Genomic DNA, 21,234 nt, shown 5'->3' on the forward strand with positions numbered 1-21,234 from the left:
CTCGGAAAGCACACCCCACACAAAAATCACTAAAGCCGAGCAGTTATTTGAAAAACCTATCCTGCATGGAATCTCTCTGGAATACCCCTGAAAATCACTTTGTTTTTGCTTTGGAAAAAGAAGAATTAAGAGGAATCTGCATGCCCAGGGGATCTCTAGATGTTTCTGCTGTGCAAGAGTAACAAAGGATTTGCTGTTGTAGCAGTCTGACTGGGAGCCATCTCTGCAGGTAATGTGGTGAATATGAAGTTTACTGATCTGTGCTGGGTAGAAATCCCTGATGCTCATTGGAGTGAGAGACGGTGCAGGTTTGAATGGGAGTGATGCTCTGTGCAGCCCAAGGCTTAATTGTCACCTTGATAAAGTCCTGTTTCCCCAGAAGGGTGGGCAGGTGCAGCTGAAACTGCTCTGTAACGCAGGTCCTTGCAGGCTGTGGGTTCAGGGCTGGGGGGGCACCTTTTATTGCGTGTAACAACAAAGGGGGTGATAGAGAGTTCTGTTTTTTTTCCCCGAGATGTAAGACTAGTTACAAGTTCAGTTATGATCTGACATAGAGGGGAGAAGGGGAATGTTTGCAGTAAAACCAGCTGAGTTGCTGGTCTGTGACGTGCTGTATTTAAGCTGTGCTGTACTGAAACTTGTGTTCCACGGTATGAAAACAGAGTTGAAGCAGGTGAGGTGGTTTTAAAGATACTGACTGCACACACCCAGGAGCGTGAGGAAACCCTTCACGATCGCTTAAACTGTCTTAAGTAAATCCTCGATGGAGGAAAAGCCTTTCACAGCCTCCTCAGCCAGAACACAGGAACTGAGATGGTGAAACCCCGACAGCTCCCGGACGCCACTTCCCTCCCCGCTGCCTCGGCCGCGCTCCGCCGGGCCGGCTGCAGCCCCGCGGCGGCTCCGCTCGGTCACCCAGCCCCGGGGCGGGCGGAGCGCGGCCGTTCCAGCTCCCCGCGGGCCGCCGGGGTTCCCGGGTTGCTCGGCGGCGGGCCCGGCCCCCGCGGGCCGCTTCGCGTCACTATGGCGACGGGGCCCGTTGCGGGGCGGGGCCTTGTGACGCGACCTCCGGCGGCGTCCCGGGTCACGAGGAGGGTTTGAATCGCCCAATGGCGGAGCGGCGGGCGGCCGCGCGGTGGCGGCCCCGGAAGTGCGGCGGCGCCCACTGCCCCCGGTGCAGCCTCCCGCAGCCCTTCTCGCCCCGGCCGTGGGGTCTCCATGGCAGCGGCAGCGCCTCCCGCCTCCTCCCCGCCGCCGACGAAGGCCTGAGGCGGCTGCGGGCCCCGCGCGGCCCTTCATGGTGAGAGGGCTGGGGCGCGCCGGGGCCGGTGGGACCTGGGAGGGAGGGCGGGCGGGGGTTCCCTCGCCGTGTGGCCGCGGGGAGGTCCGAGCCCCCGGGAGTTACTCCTTCGGCGCCTTCCCCGCCGTGTCAGTAGTGAGAAGTAGCTCCTGCCTCGGGGTAGTCCTTCCCGCTGCGAGGGAAAGCGGGAACTATCAGGCGACTTCAAATATATAACGGAAAACGGGCTTGGTACCGGGACAGGGGTGGGGACAGGGTGCTCGGGGTGTGGTGCCGTCCCTGGCGGTTTTCCAGCCCCAAGTGGGTAAAACCCTGGTCTGAGCTCAGAGCTGCTGCTGCTTTGAGCAGGACACTGACCCCAGACTAGGTCCCTGCCAGGCTGAGGCAGCTACAGATTCTTTGCAAAGGCTCCAGAGATGGCAGAAGTTACTTAAACTTCTGAAATAAACCCTGTTGCTAGGGACAGCTGGGTGACAGCAGCCGGAGTTCACTTTCGGTCATTCAAAAGCTCTGTAAGTTTTCGGTCAGTGCTGTAGGGGGTGTGCACATTCGGGCCTGAGGAGAGTTTAATCCCTCTTTGGAAAGAAGAAGATTAAAACACCCAGTGGTGTTTGGAGTTGTTCATAGCTAGAAGCTGGGGAATCCTGTTCCTTCAGAAAACTGCCACTTCCTGTTTCTGACTGAGGGAAGTTCTGCTATGTCTTCTCCTCTGTAATTTTCATAAATCTGACGTTATATACAGGTGTGTTTAAGACAAAACACATATTACTTTAAAACAGCTGCAGTATTAGTTTTATTTAGAGTAGGCTATTACATGAACCTTGGCAAACTGACAGATGAATCAATGAGCTATAGCAAGTGATCTAACTTCTAGTCTAGCAGAAATATTGTACGAAATCCTGGTCTACTGCATTGCAAGTAACACTTTACTTGTAACACTTGTTGTGTGGCAAATTATGAAGGAGCGTTACCCTATGGTTAGCTAAGCCTGATGTCATAGAATCAGAATGGAGTGGATTGGAAGGGACCTTAAAGATCATCCAGTTCCAACCCCCCCGCCATGGGCAGGGACACCTTCCACTAGCCCATGTTGCTCACAGCCACATCCAACCTGACCTTGAACCCTTCCAAGGAGGGGGCAGCCACAGCTTCTCTGGGCAACCTGTGTCAGTGTTTTACCACCCACACAGTGAAGAATTTCTTCCTTATATCTAATCTAAATTCACCCTCTTTCAGTTTAAAACCATCACCCTTGTCCTCTCACTATGCTCCCTGATAAAGAGTCCCTCCCCAGCTTCCCTGTAGCTTGCTTTAAATACTGGAAGGTCTCCCTGGATCCTTCTCTTCAGGCTGAACACCCCCAACTCTCTCAGCCTGTCCTCACAGGGGAGGTGCTCCAGCCCCCCCCCCCCCCCCCCCCCCCCCAACCCCGAGCATCTTTGTGGCCTCCTCTGAACCCACTCGAGCAGGTCCATGTCCTTCTGATGTTGGGGGCCCCAGAGCACTGCAAGGGGGTCTCATGAGAGCAGAGTAAGAGGGGAGAAACCCCATGCTCAGCCTGCTGGCCACACTTCTCTTGATGCAGCCCAGGACACGGTTGGCTTTCTGGGCTGTGAGCACACGTTGCCGGCTCACAGTCAGTTTTCCATCCACTAATATACCCCAGTCCTCCTCCTTGGGGCTGCTCTCAATCCACTCATCACTCAGCCTGTGTTTGTGCCTGGGATTGCCTCAGCCCATGTGCAGGACCTTGCACTTGGCCAACTTTTGTTACTTGGGTTCATATATTTGATGTGTTCAAGCCTGCATGTTGCCTTAAGTTGTAAAGAAGAGGATGTTCAGAAATTGGCATCTTTTCCTGTTAGTCATTTTATTATTTCTGTATCAGGTGTCCCTCATCTGTCAACGATGAAGTGACTTCAGTCTATGCGTGGAGCACAGTCTCTAGAAGAGCTAAAAGTTTTAGAATAACTGTAAGTAATTTTAACTAGGCTGACAAAAACCTTTCTGCCAGAATCAGATTAGTGTTGCTGGTGGATTTTTGTAAGATTTGCAATTGCATTATACTGTTACCTTAACCAAAGCAACAAACTCAAAGGTGATGACTTTTAACCTTGCGTCTCCAGGCTTTTCCGTGTTGTGTTAGATATTGTTTAAGGTTATGCTTTTTTCTGAAGACTAAAGAAATGCTATGATCTAAAAGCTTTTAAGCATTTGTTTAGTTTTAAAAAGACAAAGTTAAGCACATGTGAAAAAGTTCATAGGTTCGGAGTTCTAGGATGGAAGGATCTGATAGTTTCCTGGTTTTTCTTAACTAAACTGTTCTGCTAAACATTATGTTAAAGGCTCCTCTTCTCTTCCCTCCACATTTCTCTTCATACTCAGATTGTGTTGGTTACTGGAACTCTTGGTTGGCTCACTTGCTCTAAGACTTTGAACTCCAGTGACTCTTACAGACACTTGCCATCAGTCCAGCTGCATTTGGTCTTTAATAACCATGCTAAAAGCAGAAAATACCAGAAGCAGAGAAATTATTTGCATTAATCCTAGCTTTACAGCAAAATAGTGTGCAATTCAAAATGGCAGATGCTACTGAAAGAAAGCTCAAACTTTAACCAAAGCCAGCCATTGTTGCTCTCTGGCACAGAGGGAAGTGTTGTTATTTCCAGTTTCCTTATTCACAGGTTTCCTTTCATTGTATTGCCCTTTCCCGTTTGTGGGAGAAGAGCCATGAAGAACCGTTCCTCATCTCCCCCTTTGCACGTCCATGTGGATGAAAACACCCCTGTCCATGTCCATATTAAAAAGGGTCAGAAAACCACACCTGCAAAATGCCAGGTATGAGTGTGTAGCTGGGTGTTTTGTGAGGGCTACAAAGAGGAAGGTGGACGGTTGTAGAAGCACCACAAAATCTTCAAGGTCTGTTTTACTGTTGTATTAGAACTGTAAGACTTGAATTCATGTTCAGTGGTGAATTTCCAGTAATGCGTCTTCTCTGTTTAAGATGATTTAAGTATAATATAGAATATATAGTTACTTCTCATGTTCAAGTGTGATTGTGAGGAGCACTGCTTCCAATGTGATGTGGTTTGGGGGTATTTTCTCCTTTTATTTCCTGGATTTGTGTCCTGATAATGATTTATTTTTGGCTTCGTCCCTATTTTTATAGGAAAGGTTTGGGGAAATGTAATATCTAGGCATTTCAAAATCCATCTTGATTGTATTAAAATAAATGTATTTAGAAAAAGAGAGTCTGGGTTCAAACCATGTTCTGGCATTAAGCACCTTCTCAGTCCGCTGAGCTATGCAGCAAAGAGGATCTCTTCATAGCCTTACCCACAGTAGGCAGAAGGCAATAGTTTCTAGCTGTCTCATATCCTCTTTTGCAGTTGGATGTTTGTGTAAAGTTGTTCTCAAAAGGTGATGGAAGTTGCTAGCTCTTTCTTCCTTATGTGCAGACACCCTGTTCTAAGTCCTCTATTAATTTAGTGGTTGTTGTTAATGGCAAATATCACAATGGGGTAGAGCCTGACAGTGAAATCGATGACTCCTATTAATTAATTGCCTGTAGGGAATATTTAGAATATCTGATTTTTCTCTAGGTTTAGAATTGTGCAAAACCACTTTAACTTTCATTCAGTTACAAGCACTTTGAGTTCAATACAAATAAATGTGGATCTACTAGTTGACTGCAAAGCAGGGAAAACACTTCAGGGGCTTTTCATAACCAATCACACTGCACTATTCTTTTTTTTTTCTCTGGTAGTGCTGTTGTCAAATGATACACCTGCTCTTTTGTGAGATGAATGTGGAATGGAGAAGGGATCTCCCAGGCTGTTCCTTCTTCACATGAATGGGTTGTATTGTGGTATTTTTTCGTGTATCTCCATACAGAGGAGACTTCCTTCCCTGCCACCCCAATCTCCCACCCCTGACCTGCTGGGTAAGGCTCTCATCACCTCACAAGTGCAGGTATCCCGGTGATATAACAGAGTTACTACATGATAAACAAGAAGAATTTACCACATCTAGCCATACTGTCAGCTGAATGTGCAAGAGCCTTCTGGCTGCTGTTAGCCTCCTCCGATGGCTTCTGGCTCATCTGATCTGATGTATCATGTGAAACACTGTGATATTTTTGTATGAATGATCTTTCATTTGTTTTTGCAGCACTAAGAATTTTAAATGGTTCTTTAAAAGTCTGTGATTTATTTTATTTTCTCTTTCTTTAGCAAAAGCACAAACAGAAAATGAAAGCAGATACCACGAATGTGTGTCGAACTGTCCGGGTGAAAACTAAGGCCCCCTGGATGCCCCCAGGCAAAACATCTGTCGGGGAGTCCACCTGCAAATGGGAGGTACGGCTGATTTTGCTCTTTAAAACAAGCTTTCAGGTTTATCTGAGGTTGAAGAGAACAATTGTGTAGTGAGGGAGCTGGGCTGATCTGAAAGAAGGCTACTGTCACCTACTATCCATTTTAAGTGTCTTCTAGAAATCTTTTTCACTTTTTAATATAGAAAAATTGGAAATTAATTAGCAGCCTATGGCCATAGCATGCCTTTCTTCCTCTAGAAGCCAGACAAATTTAGACAGATTTATTTGTTTATTGTAGTTTTACTAGTCCCCTTCAAGATCTCATGTGGAAGCACAGCAAGGGGCTGCTGTTCTTAGTTTCTTCCAAAGTATGGAGCATTTGTGTAGTATTGTGTAATATTTTCTTTCTCATGGGTTGATAGTTTTGCCTTTTGTATTCCTGGCTCTTCCTAGATGAGAATTTGAACTTTCATTATTTTTTTTCTTCTTTTTCTGTTCTAGTCTTTCTGCGTTCTTGACCTTTCTCTGATGGAAATGAAAGAGCTGTTTACAAATGTTTTTTTCCTTACTAGCCTTATTGCAGTGATGCAACCTGGTCTCTGTTTTTAGCAGAGTTAGGGTTAGAACACTGTTTATAATTTTATGCTAAAAAACTGATGCTCTTTATTGCTTTTCTACCAGGGACCAACTCGCCGCCTCGAAATTACACCTCCAGATTCCGAAAGAATGCTGTCAGTATTGCGCTTGAGTGACCTCTCTACAGATGAGGAGGATGCTGTTTACAGCAAAATGAACGAATATGAAAAGAAGATAGATAGCCTGATGAATGTGGTGGGAACGCTGAAGAATGAGGTGAGGAGACAGTGTAAAGACCTGCTGACTTGGGCTTTGTAGCTGATTGTTGGGCAAGAGGAGGCTGGAGTCAAGTCTTGGTGCACTGGAAGACTACCCATGCCACTGGTAGCTTGCTTTAAAAAAAAAAAAAAATCGATCAGAGTTGTTTAGAAGAGCTGAATTATCCTAGTGAGAAATTCACTAAGCCCTACTATGAAACATTTTAAAACATTATCCATTTAATAAGGTATTGCTGTGCTTCAGTTTCCAAATAATATCTCTTCTGCCCAAGCCCCAAATCTGAAAACTGGTCATTCTAGAAGGTGAAAAATACAGTATCTTGATGTTTTATTAATAGGTAGATAGAAACAAAATGACAGGGACTATTTAGGTTGATTCCACCCAGTTCCCTGGATCTCCCGAAGCAATAGTGGAGCAATGGGAGCCATCTCCAGCATGTGAACTGCTACCAGAGCTCCTTTCCTGCCATGTTTGATGTCTGTCACATGTCTCATGCTGATAACAATTTTGGACTTAGTGCCAGGATGCTTGTGTCTCCCTGTGCCTGTGGGATGGAAGGTATTTCCAGGCAGTAAGTGAATTATGCCCTTTGTGCGCAGGAACAGCCTGGAAGTATCTAGGCAAAAAAACCCCAAACAGCTGTGGTCCTTTGTTGTTTGGCACAGCTGAATAGCTGGTTCATTGGTTTGAGATGTGGATTCTGTGTATCACTTTAAAAGCACCTGGTTTGCCTTAAGTTCTATTTTAATATCTTCTTCAGGCCAAGCTACAGAAAAAGGAGGAACAGCAGCAAATGACAAAGCGTCTCCTTGAGGAGCAGAAAGAAGAATTGAATGAGGTCACACAAGAGCTGGTAGAAACAGAACATGAGAATACACTGCTCAGGCGCAATATTGAGCGCATAAAGGAAGAGAAAGATCTGACTGTGTAAGAAAGCTCCAGTTCTCCATTGTTACTGCAAGTAGTAGTATCTACAGGGCACTGACCTCCTTTATTGCTAACATTATTTGAGGTTCTAGTTTGTACCCTGGGTTGCAGTGCTACTGAAGAACTGATGTTCTTGGATTTTTTTTTTTTTTGTCACCTTTTAGAAGGGGGACTTCAGATGGTGATAGCTGCAGAGAAGGTCTCTAGCATGATTATTGGAATGGAAAAAACTACTCTGAGAGGAACCTGAGAGTGATTGGCTTGTATGGCCTGCTGGAGGGTCATCCTAGCTCTGCAGTTAATATCTTGAAGGCTAAGAGATGAATTAGGATGATATTGGTAGAACAATAAATAAATAAACATGGAGCTGAAAACTAGAGGAGAATTTTTGGCCTTTGTGAAGATCATACTGTGATGAGAGTGACAGCCACTGAGAAAACTGCATCATGGTGGTTTTTTTTTTTTTATTAGTGACCCTGAAGGTCTCCAAGTCTGACGTTTTTGCATCTACTTTGTGTCTAAATTAGGGAAGTTTGTGTTTCCAGGGGGACACTAGTGTTTTAAGAGAGTTAGTTATTTTTTCCTTAAGAAAGATCACTTGGAAGTTAATACTGTGTATTCCTTTTTCAGAAAACTTTGTGAATACTTCTGAGATTGCAAGCCCTGGCTAAGAACTTTGAGCTTGGTGTGCTTTCCTGTTTCATGTTCAGCTATTTGGAGTCTTACTTCTGGTGTGGCTTAAGTGCCCAGGAAAAGCACGGCATTGTGTTTTGGGTTCAGCAGTGTGTGCAGGCTTTGGTATTAGCCTGATTTGTCCCCTCTCAGTTATTGTTTCTTAGCTGTGGTCCTAGCAGGCTCCTGGTGTCTACTTACTGGCTTCTGTCACAACTTCCACACTAAAAGAGGGTAAATCTTAAGCAGTGTTTGTTTAGTGGCTTCATCCTCTGATTCGAGGGTTTTTATGAGTTTTAACCCAATCAGCTGTATATCAGTAGTGGTTGGTACAGCTGTCAAAGCTTCTTGTTTCTCTGATGGCTGAATTCTCATTACAGGCTACAGAAAAAGTATTTGCAGCATGAGAAAGAGTGTTTGATGTCCAAGCTGAGCGAGGCAGAAAGGGATGGAGCAGCAGCAGCCAGGCAGATCCATGCCCTGAAAAACACAATTGGGAGACTCAACATTGTAGGTGTTGTCTTTTTTTGTTCTTCCCTTTACTACATTGTCCTGTTATATTATATGGCTGTCTTAAAAGTGTAACGTTACAGTTGCTGATCCAGAAGAATGTAAGGAAAAGTGAAGGGGTTTAACATGTTTAAGGAGTATGCTAGTTTGGTCTGGAAGCGGGGTGTTTACTTTGCAGCATCCAGTCACCTTCTGCACACATGGTGCTGACTATTGCACTGTTCATGCTTGTATCAGCTTCACACATTCATTCCATGTGAACAATTCTTTTCTTTTTTTTTGTCCTCTAGGAGAAACACATGAGCAGCTCAGACATTAGCACACTGACAAGACAAAAAGAGCTTCTGCTCCAGAAGTTGAGCACCTTTGAAGAAACCAACCGGACACTACGAGAACTTCTCAGAGAGCAGCACAACCGGGAGGTGAGCAGTCTGTGTGCTTGAACTTGGATGACTGCAGGAGGCTGTGTTGTCTTGTGGACTGAAATGGAGTTTCAGAGCTTTTAACTTTTTTTTTGTTCCCCAACTCTGCTGTTGACTCTGTGTCATAAAGGGTGGATAGGTTTTTTTAATCCCTGCCTACATCATAGAGTGAGACTGACTTTTCTGCTGTGAGGATGTTAGAGCACCTAAGTCTCTGTATTAAAAGGCATAGGCACTACTGCTTCTCATGTGGATACAGCTGTATCTGCTCCTCCTGCTAGTCTGAAATATTACTGCTACAATTGCATTGGCTGAACTCAAAGGACTAGATGTGGCCTTAGCTAATGGGAGCCTGAAGATCTTCAGACCTTTATTTTTGTAGGCTGTAAGAGCAATAACAGAGAAACCGTAAACAGTTCTGTACTGCTTGTACAGAACAATTCTATACTGCTTGTAAGAGCAAAGCAGAAATTAAATTGCTATTCCTCCTGTAGTTTATATTCCAGCAAAAGCAGGCTGATGGTAACAGTTCTTTCAGCTACCAGTGAGACTGGATAAAAGGACTGAGTTCTTCCACATGACTTTCCCTGAGTAGCGGGAGGGTTTGGAAAGATCTTAAATTGCCATCGTGCTTTTTATTATAATCTTTGACTGAAAAGTGGAAAAGCTTTCTGAGATGGGTGATGATTTGTGAAATATTTAGCAAATTTGATGCTTCTGGGTATCTTCTGAGAACTGCTGCTGCAACTGGGAGGAAATGGTTGATTTTTTTCCAGTTCCATTTAAAGAATCTGTATAAAATTGACTTTTTAGTTAACAATTTTTCTCACATATTTCTTTTGTAGAAGGATGCTCAGAAGATACTGGAGCAGCAAGGAGCACTGCTGAAAAGGCTGGCTGACTCAGATGCAGAGAAAATGGTAAGCAAACCATAATCTCTTTTTTTTTTTTCTTTTTTCCTTAATGATAAAGCAGAGAGATCTAAAATGACAAGATCTTCTTTGTCTTGTATTCAGCCATCAAGTCTTACACTAATGCCTTTTAGACCAATAAAAAATATTTTGGCTTTTGTGGTAATCGGAGCTACTACATTGCTCCTCAGGTTAACAGCCTACATTTTAAAGTGGACAGATTTTCATAGCCTTTGAAATATGGGGGGCTTAGAATGGGGATGGCACAACTACACCTACATATAAGAGCACCATCAGGATTTACAGTATTCAGCTGTAAAGGAGAACCTAAGCCTGTTCTTATTATGTTTAAGTACAAATGATTATGCTTACCTTTTCTTATGGCACTGAATGTACAGAGCAAGAATCATACTACATATTTCTTTAAAAAGAAAACTGAGGGTGGAAGAGAAAAAAATATCCACTGCCAAAATACCCCTGACAATCAGGATAGAGTTCTTCAGTTTGGAAATCATCTTATTGTTTCTGTGTGTTTATCATGTTATCCTTAGAGACAGAAAAGCACAAAGAGGGTAAGCTTTCTGTATCTGCTTCTGTCACTGAATGAGTGAGTGACCTGGTGCCAGTTTTTGTTCATTTCCTTATCTGTAAACTGAGAAAAGAGTCCTTACACTGCCAGAAGTTATAAAACTTGCTCTGAGACATAGATAATGCCCTCTTTTGTCTGTAGAGTATATAGTCCTGCCAGGTCCTTGTTCTTGACTGGGTATCCTGTGCCCTGTTACACAAATGTACGTGTATCCCTTTTGCTTCCTGCTTGAGGAGGATGCAGCCTGTTTTTCCAGGGCTGAGGATGCTGTTGCTGTGGATACCAGAGAGAGTGCTGTGGATCAGAGGGTCTCGGGACGGTGGCAGTTACACCTCTTTCCCTCCACCTACCAACCTAAATGTGCTTGTTACTTAACATTTGAGTGGTGTTTGTTTTCCCAGCAACTTCAGATGAGGCTTCGGGAGAAAGAAGAAGAAGTGGACAATCTTACCATTCAGATACAGGCAGAAAAGGTAGTTTCCTCTTTCTATTTTCCTCTCTTTGCTCCACCTTCCAGTTCTGTAGAACTGCAGGTAGTCCAGAGCATAGGTTTGTACTTGCAGACGATAACTTTTTAAGGGTTCAGATGACTGATTGCTTATAAAACTAGACAGACAGCTAGCTACCTGTTCCCACACAGTTGTAGATTCCATATTCTGCTAATAAGAGCTGTCACAAAGATGAATAGGTGATCTTCTCTTTGCTTGGGCTTATCACTGAGTTGCCATTTTGTTTAAGGTCATGTTGGTTCCTGATGTCAAATTCCAGTCTGTTCCTCTGTTTGGGAAGTAAAAAAGGAATGTAGTGGAAGAGATCAGATATGAAGGATTTATTCTAAGGCAACACATCTTTTGGGCCAGTCATTCACATCTGATGTAAAATAAACAGTTACTCATTTGTTGCCCATTTTGTTGGAGCAGAGGAGATGTGAAAGTCCATCTGAGGAAGGTGGAGGCGACTGGAGATCATTCAGTGAAGAAATCTGACGCTGTTACATATTATAAAGTGTTCCTTCTAATTAGCTTGTTGAGGAAAAAGGTGTGTGTCATGTTTTCTTCTTATTTAGGACCAAGCAAAGACAGCATGCGAACTCTCCAAATCTATGGAGACTGTGAGAGGCCATTTACAAGTGCAGCTGCGAAACAAAGAAGCTGAGAACAACCGTCTGACTATACAGATACGGGTATGTTTTCAGTGGTCCCTGGGGATTGTCTTTTCATTTACACTGATGGACTGAATTGACTGACAAGGGAAGTAGCATTCACCTACTATTCTTCTACTGTGTCTGGTAGCCTGAAATATTGGCTGGTGATGTTTGTGCCACTAACACACACCATACTTTTCAAATGAAGTAAGAAAAAAAGCTTTTCACTTTTGATGCATGAGGCAAAAATCATAGCCTTAAGGTCTATGTGCATTGATTAGATTTTTTTTTTTTTGCTAAGTTAATTACTACATAATTATTTAAAAGATGGGTTTGGTTTAGTCAAGCATCGAGACAGATTGTAAACTACTTGCTTTCTGGGGAAAATGCTGTGCCTTGAGTTCCTGTGTTTGATCATACTCGTGTGCTTTCTACAGTATTAATGAGGAAGAGAAAGTTCCCCTGGTTTATCTTGTTCAAAGTCTTATGTTTAACATATCTGTTGATGTTGTGATGAACATATGTATGTTAATGATTTAGAAGAGCTTTATTTCTGTTAAGCTTTATAGCTGTATAAAGCAACATAATTATATGTGAGTATTTCAATTAATAAAGAGAATGTTCTCGGGTAGATCAAAAGACTGGTAGACTAGTATTTATCTTGGTCAGGCCAGGAAATCAGTATTCTAGAGAGCAGCTTATGAAAGAAAAAAGGAAGACTTTTGGAAGGAAAGGAAGATATGTCATGCTGATATGTCTGTCAGCATTAGGACAGGACTGTGGAGGTGAAACGTGATTGCAGGTACCTCCAGGCTGGTGGTTGGGGGGTTATGCCCAGCTCTCTCCACTGTTTCTAGGAAATAAGTTGCTGCTTTGGGTATACCTGCATAAGGACACTATTCCATGTGGTGTGTTTTGTCCCCCTGCTGCAGAATCTGGAGCGCAGTGAAGCTCAGCATAAGGCAGAGGTGGAACTCACCATGGAACAACTGAAAGAACTAAGGCAGAAGGCAGACCGTGATAAAGAGGCCCTGAAGAAAGCCATCCGTGCACAGAAAGAGCGGGCAGAGCGGAGTGAAGAGTATGCAGGGCAGCTGGCTGCCCAGCTAGCAGAAAAGGTACCTGATAATACAGGAGGAGAGACCTCATTTCAGATTATGCATCTAGATCTTTGATTTCTGGTAGCAGCTCTGGGGACGGTCTCTGCTTTCAACTAATGAGATTTATTTCTGTCTTGGTGCCTTGGCCCATTTATGCTAAGTTTAGAACAAATCCAGTTTTCTCAGCTGTCACTGTATTTGCTGCATGTCCTTTAACTTAGGACATGCAGTAACTTAGATCATACTAAACTAACAGATCTGATTTTTCTCCTGGTTCTTTAGAATCTGAGGGCTGAAAAAAGCCAATAAAGTGAAGCCTTGTGGTTTTGACTGAAAGTGTGAATGGAGTTGGTTGCTAACCCAGAAACTAGTCAGAGCAGGGAAGTACAAAGACTTAGAGGTGTACAGGAATTTCCTGTTGAAAGATGACTTAAGGATATCAAGAAAATGTAGAAGAGTTAGGACTGAAACAAATCAGAAGGAAACATGGATTTTTGCACTACTTGATTGGTTTTTTTCTGCATTGTTTTTAGAATTCCAGGGACCAGAGCCACTTGTAGAATCTTAGCCATGCTTTGTATTTATGGTAGTTCACCTGCCTTCAAAGAGGATTCTTCTTTCACTGCTATTATGTCTGTTGGCTGACAGCAGTGTTGGGGAACACCTCTCTCTGAAGGATCAGGAAGAATAAAAACACTTGTGCTCAATATTTTGAAAGTATTAGTGAAGTCTCTGCACATATCATGCTTACCCATATCAACATCTCTGCGTATTGTCTGCATATCCCATGTCCAGTGACGTTTTTGTCCCCCTTGCTCTTTTCCTCATGTATTTCTTTTGTTTGGTAGGACAGTTATGTTGCTGAGGCGCTGTCTACTCTGGAGTCCTGGAGGAGTCGCTACAACAAAGTAGTAAAGGACAAGAGTGACCTTGAACTGGAAATTGTTACGCTGAACAGGTTAAAATAAAATCAGTGTGGAGAAACAAGCATGAATGGGGATGGGTTCTAAGTTCAAGGATAATTTAATTAAATTTAATAATTTAATTGTAAATATCTGAGCAAAACCAGCACTGCCTAAGAGCTAAAGGAGAGTTTACAGTGAGTGAGAGAGAGATGTGGCTTCTGCTGCTGGTTTGCCACAGCAAAGGCAGGTGTTTTAAAGGGTTTGCTGACCCTTAAAATGCTCTGTTCCTTTGCCATTTTGTAATGTTTTGAAAGAATTTTTATCTTTCTTTTGAGATCTGTTTGAGGTGCTTGAATGGAAGGGATTAGAAGAGATAGGCAGAATAGTTTGTGCCAGTTTTCTTGTGAAGGTAAATAAATGTGTTGGTATCACTGCCATAGGTGAGGTAGGTACGAGACAGGAAAGAGGTGCCTCTTTATCCTGTGTGTCTTGGAGTCAACGCGTTTGAGGTCCAGGGGGACAACTCAAGTTAACTTTCAGCAGGCTAAGACTGAGGTAGTAGAACAGTGTAACAGATAGAGTGCATACATGACTGGAGGAGGAAGATGAAATGATAGGGAAAAGACATATTTCTGAAGCTAATTTTCAAGGGTTAGGAGTCTAATTCTTAAGTGACAAGAAAGAATAAATTTTTTTTCTGTCTGGCAGCCGTGTTGCAGACTTGCTGGAACAGCAGGCAACCCTGGAGGACAAGATGCGGGAGGACAGAGAAAATTTGGTGGATAAATTACGTGAACAGACTACAGAGACCACTTCTTTCAAAATGGAGAATGAAAGGCTAAAGGTCAGTTATTCTAGGAGTTTGATGCTAAAATTCTAGGGGAAAAAAACCGAGAAATTATACAAGTTGCTTGTCCTCTGAGGACAGAGTTGATTTGCACCCATTGCTGCCATTTAGTTTCAAAACAGTTTTACTGTAATCTGAGTATGATAGGGCAAGTATGCTGGGAAGAGACATAAAGAAAGAAAGTGAACATGCTGGGAGGACTGGGTTTCTTCCATGTTTTGGCTAGGAGTATCTCCAAGTACTGTTTCTTCCAGCTGAGATCTTACATCTTGTCCTTACATCTTTGTGCTGCTGGCTAGAGAACAAACAACTGTAGCTCATGCAGAAAGAATGGTAATCTCCAGAATAAAAAACCCAAATGGCTGGTGCATTTCTCTTGTCTTCTCTTGTCATCTCTTACTACTGATGATCTTGTAGGTGACCTACATAATTTTCTTCTTGGAAAGCTAGGCATTGATCCAAATAAGGAGTGGCCCTAATCCAAGTAGCACAGCTCATTCAGGCAAATGGAAAGATTGCACATCCCAAACCTCTGTGCTCTGCTGGTGAAAATTTGGCAATCCACTGAGGTCTGGAAAGTTTTGCCAACTTACACTGACAAAAGACTTTTTTCTTAGTCTAGGCAATGTTAGACAGTTAACGTGGCAGACACTTCTAAGCGCTCAATAGAAGATGTTTTCTTTTTTCAGGCTAGTGTGGTCCCGATGGAGGAAAAGCTGAACCAGGCGCAGATGGAAGTGCAGCAGCTCAAGAGCTCTATCAGGAACTATGAAGCGCTGATTGAAAACTACAAGTCACAGGTAGGTATTTTATCAAAACCTTCAGTCCTGGCGTAAACATGTTTTCTCCCTTCACTATTGTGGCTTATTCTGTAACGCCTTAACCCTGCCCTTGCTCTTAGAGGATGTTGCAATTTCATGTGGTTTTGGTTCTTCTGTCTCTATTAGCCTGATTTTTTTCTCAAATGGCAGCATCCAGACTGCCATGTGCTGTATGCCAAGGTGTGGAAGACTTGTCTTGCTCACTATGTGCCGATAACTTGGTTGTTAGGAAGAGCTGACTCCCACAGCAGAGATCTTGATTAATGGAAAAGACTCAGTTTAATTATTTTACTTTTCCTTGCTTCTTTACAAAGATGAGATGCTTTCTCCCGCCTTTTAGTGTGACAAGAACAGTTCCTTGGCTGCTTTTCGGGGGGGTGTGGAGTTTGGATATTGCGGTAGTAGGAAGATAAAGCAAGAGGGAAGAACATTTGTTGGAAAGCCCAAATGGTCCAGGTGGCAGGAGCAGAAAGTGAACTTCCAAATACAGTTCTGGGGTGGTGGTTAGTGTGGCAAGAAACATTGCTGGTCCTTGAGCAGCTTTAGTTACTCCAAAGCACTGCACATTTGTTGAAAACTATATATAACAGATAAAGTATATGGGGTTTTTTGTACGTCCAGGTGTTAAAGGCCCAAATCGAAGCAGATGATGTGGCAGCAAAACTGGAGAAGTGTGATAAAGAGAACAAGACACTAAAGGATGAAATGAACAAGGAGATTGAACTGGTAACTATTCCTCTAAAGGCTCAATATGTTGTAGACATTCATGGATCTTGATGTTGTGAATTTAGTGAAAAATGTCTGTGAATAGGAAATAAAAGGCTTATCTGAGTTTACCTTTTACAGTAGTTTTTCTCAGCAGCTTCTTTTTTACCATATGGCATTCTTCCAGAGGTGTTTAAATTGCTTAGTGTGTCCTTTGCTACAGAAATAGCCGTTTAGAGCAGTGGACTGTGTGGGTTGCACCATTGTCTGGTGTGAACAGCTGTCCTCAAAAAAAGAGTTTGTACTTCTAGTAAAGTTGAAGCCCAGGATCCAAAATACTCATTCTCACTCCATCCATAGAGAATGCCAAATCCTAAGATAAAGCCTTTTGGAGTAGGAGAGGACCTTAGGCTTTGCACTCCCAGCACTGGCCAAATATCCACACAGTGTCATCGTGGCTGCAGATTAACAGCTGCAGTTTAACAATTGAAGTTGAGAAATTTTTTAGCCTTGACCTTACAAACATTTGGAAGTTCCTCATGTTCTCTTCTTTGATTGTAGGCACGTAAGCAGTTCCAGTGCCGGCTTGCTGAACTGGAAAAGCTGCCTGAGATCCTAAAGATCACAGAGACAAAGCTAGCAGAATGTGAGGACCAGCTTCAGAGTTATGAGAAGAAGAACATGGACCTGTCTATCATCATTGCAGATCTTCGTCAGCGGGTAAGGGACTGGCAGAAAGTACCTGCAGCGCTACAATCCACGAGTCTTGAGACCAAGATGAATTTCTAATCACAGGAAGGTTCAAACTTCATCTCTGTTCTCATCTCTTTTTGAAAAGATTAAACGTGCACTGCAAAATAAAGGTGTGTGCCCTGTCTTTGTGCAAGAAGTTAGTGGCGTAGCTAGTAGCATTCCTTACTGTTTGAAAGGGTTTTCATCCCTTGGTGTGGAACCTTACTGGGACTTGAGTAGCAGCAGTGAGAACCCTTGCTAATGCCAACACTCACTTCTGTTACTTCCATCATCTTGTCAGCTTTCCCTCCTGTGGTTTTCTGCTGATAGTGCTGTCCCAACCTTGTTTTCTCACCCTGATTTCAGGTTGTTTTCCTAGTCCCTGTTTTTTTGTCCCCAGGAGGAGTGTGTAGGTATTGCAGGACAATTGCAGACAGGCATGACTTCTATAACCATGCCTCAAGACACAGCAAATGATCTCACAGTCTGACTGCTTTACCCTGATTGCCTTGGAATTACAAACCTTCCTGATAGTTCGGGCTCTAATGCCTTTGTGGGCTGCTGTCATGTATATGGCCGCTTTTAACGCGTGTGCTTTGCTGTGCTTACACCTGGCTGCTCTGCATGCAAGTGTTTATGGACCTGGCTTTTCATTTGCAGCACAGAAGAATTTTCTCGTACCTTTCCAAACATTAACTGGAAGCACCACAAAAATGGACATTTAGTGCTTTGCTTTTCTATCCACTGTTCCTTTTCTGGGGCTTTCTGGAAATTACGGATTGAGCATGTTTCCTTCTGGAGAGCATATGTTTCAGGTGGTTGGTTGTGTGTGTGTAGTGACTGCTCTGTAAAGTAATTACTTACTGTAATTTTTAGATTGAGCTCCAGGGGGACAAAATGGAGATGACAAGAGAGAGATATCAGTCTGCCCAGGAGGAGAAAAAGCAGCTCACCTTGAAGGTGGAAGAGCTAGAAAGGTTAGAAATATTAGGCTTTCTTGCTCTCTTAACCATTTCCATCCTCTTCCCATTGTTTTTTCAGGGGACTGAAATAGCATCAGTCTTGTTCCAGTCCCCGTGTGCTTCCAGGATTCTGTGCATTTGCTTATCCCACAAGGATCTCTAATCAGTAGCTGTCCACTGAAGAGAGAGTTACAGGTTTTTGCAGCACCTTTTATGAATGTCGTTAGAAGGGATGATGGATGACTTACACTGCAGATAAACCAGCTTCTTGTCCAATCTAGCCTGACAATTTTGAGGTCACTGAATATTACAGTGTTTATAAATGCCTTTTCCTGACAATGTCTGGGAAAATGCAGGTATGTGAGTACTCTGTATGTCCTTCAATCTTTGAAATTTTGATTTGAGAAATGGAAAAGTGTTTCTTGGGGCTCTTGCCTTTCAAGGGGGAATAGAATTTATTCCCTAACTAGTCAGGACCTGACAAAAATGCAGACTGAAATACACTCAATTTAAAATGAATAGGTTTCATTCCCTTATTGTCTTAACCTAGAAAACTAGAGACAACGAGTGCCCAGAACATAGAATTCCTTCAGGTCATAGCAAAACGTGAGGAGTCGATCCACCAGTGTCAGCTGCGGTTAGAGGAGAAGACCCGTGAATGTAGCTCCTTGGCACGTCAGTTGGAGATGGCCATTGAGGATGCCAAAAGACAAGTAAGTAATTTCTTGTGTTTGCGAATTCTCCCAAAACTACTCAGACTGTAAAAGGGAAATAGCAAGAATGCTGGAAATAACTCCTCATGATGATTAAAATCGTCATGTTCAATGAAATACAAATAATAAAATGTGCTGGTACTGTTTGCACTTAAACCATTGAAAAACTGAACCCCACGTTCCGGTTTGCAACAGAAGAGAGAAAAGCACAAGACTGAACTGCTGCTTATGTATGAGAATTTGTACAGTTAAACTTTATAGGGCTTTTATGGGCAATGGGATAGGGAAAAATCACTCTTCCTTAGACAACCCTTTAACAAAGTTGTTGTTCTGTTGCTACACTTAGGTGGAACAAACTCGAGAACGAGCAACATCTAGAGAGAGGGCAGCCCAGTCCAAGATGTTGGATTTGGAGACCCAGCTGAGTAGGAATAAAACAGAGCTGAACCAATTGCGTCGGAGCAAAGATGATGTGAGTGACTTGCAAGGAATACTCCTGCTATGGTGGTGGTGTCCCGGCAGTAGTTGGAGTCCATAAGCCAAGGTCCTATGGACATGCTGTAAAAATCATGCAGAGCTGTGTCTGACTGTGACGTGCTGTTATGTGTGTCCCTGAGAGATGTGTGAGATGGCATGTCTGTCGTGTCACTGATTCAGGACTGGGGACTCATTTGCTTATTACTTAGAGCAATGATCTCCATGAACTTGCTCTAAACTTGTGTGTTTAAGAAACAGACCTTTCTTATGTTCAAACGAGATTTGCACCAGATATGATGGACAGATTTCAACTTCATGTACTATGCTTGGTTATCCGGTAGAGAATGCAGTTTCTCTTCTAGAGACTTCTTCTAGAAGAAAGGGGAATCTTTCACAAGTCCTATTTACCCTGCTTGTTTACTTGAGTTTTACTTGGAATTGCCTTGGCACATGGATCATGTCAAGCTGCTTTTCAGAAAAGAGTGTGTTTAATTCCCCACAACTATAGCTAATCAGTTTTAAAAGCCCAACTGATTAGCTGCATTGTCTCCTGTTTTTATCAGCGGGTTGCTGAATGGAGTTGGAAATGAGCAGAACAAATTATAAATATCATAGTACCATCTATGGTAATGTCATTTACTGCTGTGCTAATTCTTGCTGTCCTCAGTAGTTTCAGGGAACAGCTTAAGTTTAACATGAATAAAATGAATGTTGCTGTCTTTCAGCCTGGGTTTTGTGCTTCTTTATGCAGGCAGAGCGCCGGTATGAAAGTCGCCTACAGGATTTAAAGGATCGGCTGGAGCAGTCGGAGAGCACCAACCGCAGCATGCAAAACTACGTCCAGTTCCTCAAGTCTTCCTATGCCAATGTTTTTGGAGAAAGTGCCTTGCTGGGCTCACCCAGCCGCTCTCGTTCTTCTCCATGAGGACAATGGTCTCCTTGTACCTCTGCTTTTAAGCACAAAAGGAGCCCTATTTCAAAGCCATATGTTATTTAGATAATAAGTTGGCATTTCAGGGTCATTGTCAGGAGACATCTTCCTCTTTTCCTTGCAGCATGAGATGATAAAATGATGTCCTTAAGTGTAGGGTATCAGCAATACCAGTTTGGTGTTGGACGTTGGTGTTGCACCATAAACTGTGCCCCAAAAGCAGATGGTTTTGTGTATGATGGAAAAAGGTTCTTTTCATCCTGTACAGTCCTCATGGTTTCAGCTCTTAAAACCTGTCAGCAGTTCGTTGAGCATGTTAAGGTTGAAACAGCTCTTTTCATGCTTCCTTTTTCATTCTGTTTCTGTGTTGGGGAGATCATGTGGGGATTTTTGTTTGTGGGGGTGTTTTTAATATTTTTTTTTTAAACTATTGAACATTGTATTAATACCTTGGATGATAGGATGGTGGGAGAGGATCCACCCACCAGAAGTGTGAAGCTGAAAATAACTGAAGTGCCTGGGCTCTACACCTACAGGATATCTCCTGAAAAACCACAGTGTTCGTGAACAGTTTTATACCAGAAATAATGATTTTGTGGGGTTTTTTTTTACTTGATTCTTGTATACTCCCTGATCTTCACCTTTTTTTCTGAGTGTGATGCTAATGTTGCTTTACTCTTCTCACCCTGATTTCCTGATCCTGAATATCCCCAGGACTGAGCCAAACTCACCTGAATTCAAAGGAAAGATTGAGGTTTAACCTCAGTGGCACTTCAGTTGGGGTCTTGGTGTGAATGCCATGTGAGTTCAGGGTGTGCATGAAATACTGACTTGGTTTTAAGCCAATTAAAGAGCAGCTACAAATACTCAAATTCCTCATCAGACTAGTCTGCACCTTCTCCTGGAAAATGAGGTCTTCAGAGTGTTGAGTCCCTAAAATTCATGTGCTCTCTAGTGCCCTATTCTTTCCAGTAAATGGTTCTTATGGGGCAAAAATAAACATTGTTTTTTATCTCTTTTGTATCCTATTTATGTGCAATGTGGTCATTGGGCAGTATTTGTCATAAAGGTTTTTGAAGCTAATCATTTTTTGAGAGTTCTGTAATTGTGTGTGTGTGTTTAACACTTTAAAAATCCTACAGGTGCTATGGTAAAACAAACAATAAACTACCTTTTAATTGGTTATGGTGGGGAATTCCTCTTCATTGTGCTGTATCAAGGGTTTTCTGGCCCTTATTTTGGAAAAACAAACACATCCCAGGGCTGTTGGTGCAGGCAGTTACAGAATCACAGAATCATCGAGGTTGGAAAACACCTTGAAGATCCTCCAGTCCAACCATGAACCTCACCCTGACAGTTCCCAACTCCACCAGATCCCTCAGCGCTGGGTCAACCC

General features: G+C 43.0%; 1 protein-coding gene across 6 annotated transcripts; it reads left to right on the forward strand.

The window, feature by feature from the left end:
• The first annotated feature begins 56 nt into the window (after nt 1-56).
• On the forward strand, nt 57-21,023 carry ODF2 (outer dense fiber of sperm tails 2). 6 transcript variants are annotated; one of them, XM_074845899.1, is made up of 21 exons: nt 57-229; nt 3,189-3,273; nt 3,985-4,138; nt 5,533-5,658; nt 6,297-6,467; nt 7,231-7,397; nt 8,450-8,579; nt 8,870-9,001; nt 9,847-9,921; nt 10,903-10,974; nt 11,568-11,684; nt 12,578-12,763; nt 13,594-13,703; nt 14,359-14,494; nt 15,187-15,297; nt 15,940-16,044; nt 16,585-16,743; nt 17,632-17,732; nt 18,268-18,430; nt 18,777-18,902; nt 19,659-21,023. In XM_074845899.1, the coding sequence occupies exons 3-21, from the start codon at nt 4,031-4,033 to the stop codon at nt 19,830-19,832; spliced, it is 2,469 nt and encodes an 822-aa protein (XP_074702000.1). In that variant the 5' UTR covers nt 57-229; nt 3,189-3,273; nt 3,985-4,030; the 3' UTR covers nt 19,833-21,023. The 6 variants fall into 6 exon arrangements, 5 of the variants coding, with proteins under 5 accessions (XP_074702000.1, XP_074702001.1, XP_074702002.1 ...); XM_074845898.1 differs by lacking the exon at nt 57-229 and adding an exon at nt 1,221-1,300; XM_074845900.1 differs by lacking the exon at nt 3,985-4,138.
• The last annotated feature ends 211 nt before the right edge of the window (nt 21,024-21,234 follow it).

The sequence above is a fragment of the Strix aluco genome, chromosome 20 (genome assembly GCF_031877795.1).
Source record: "Strix aluco isolate bStrAlu1 chromosome 20, bStrAlu1.hap1, whole genome shotgun sequence".
Lineage (NCBI taxonomy): Eukaryota > Metazoa > Chordata > Aves > Strigiformes > Strigidae > Strix > Strix aluco.

Coding starts and splice junctions, on each gene's coding strand:
- ODF2 (XM_074845899.1), top strand. CDS start 4,031: ATGAAGAACCGTTCCTCATCTCCCCCTTTGCACGTCCATGTGGATGAA. Junction 11,685..12,577: donor GTCTGACTATACAGATACGG/GTATGTTTTCAG, acceptor CCCCTGCTGCAG/AATCTGGAGCGCAGTGAAGC. Junction 15,298..15,939: donor TTGAAAACTACAAGTCACAG/GTAGGTATTTTA, acceptor TTGTACGTCCAG/GTGTTAAAGGCCCAAATCGA.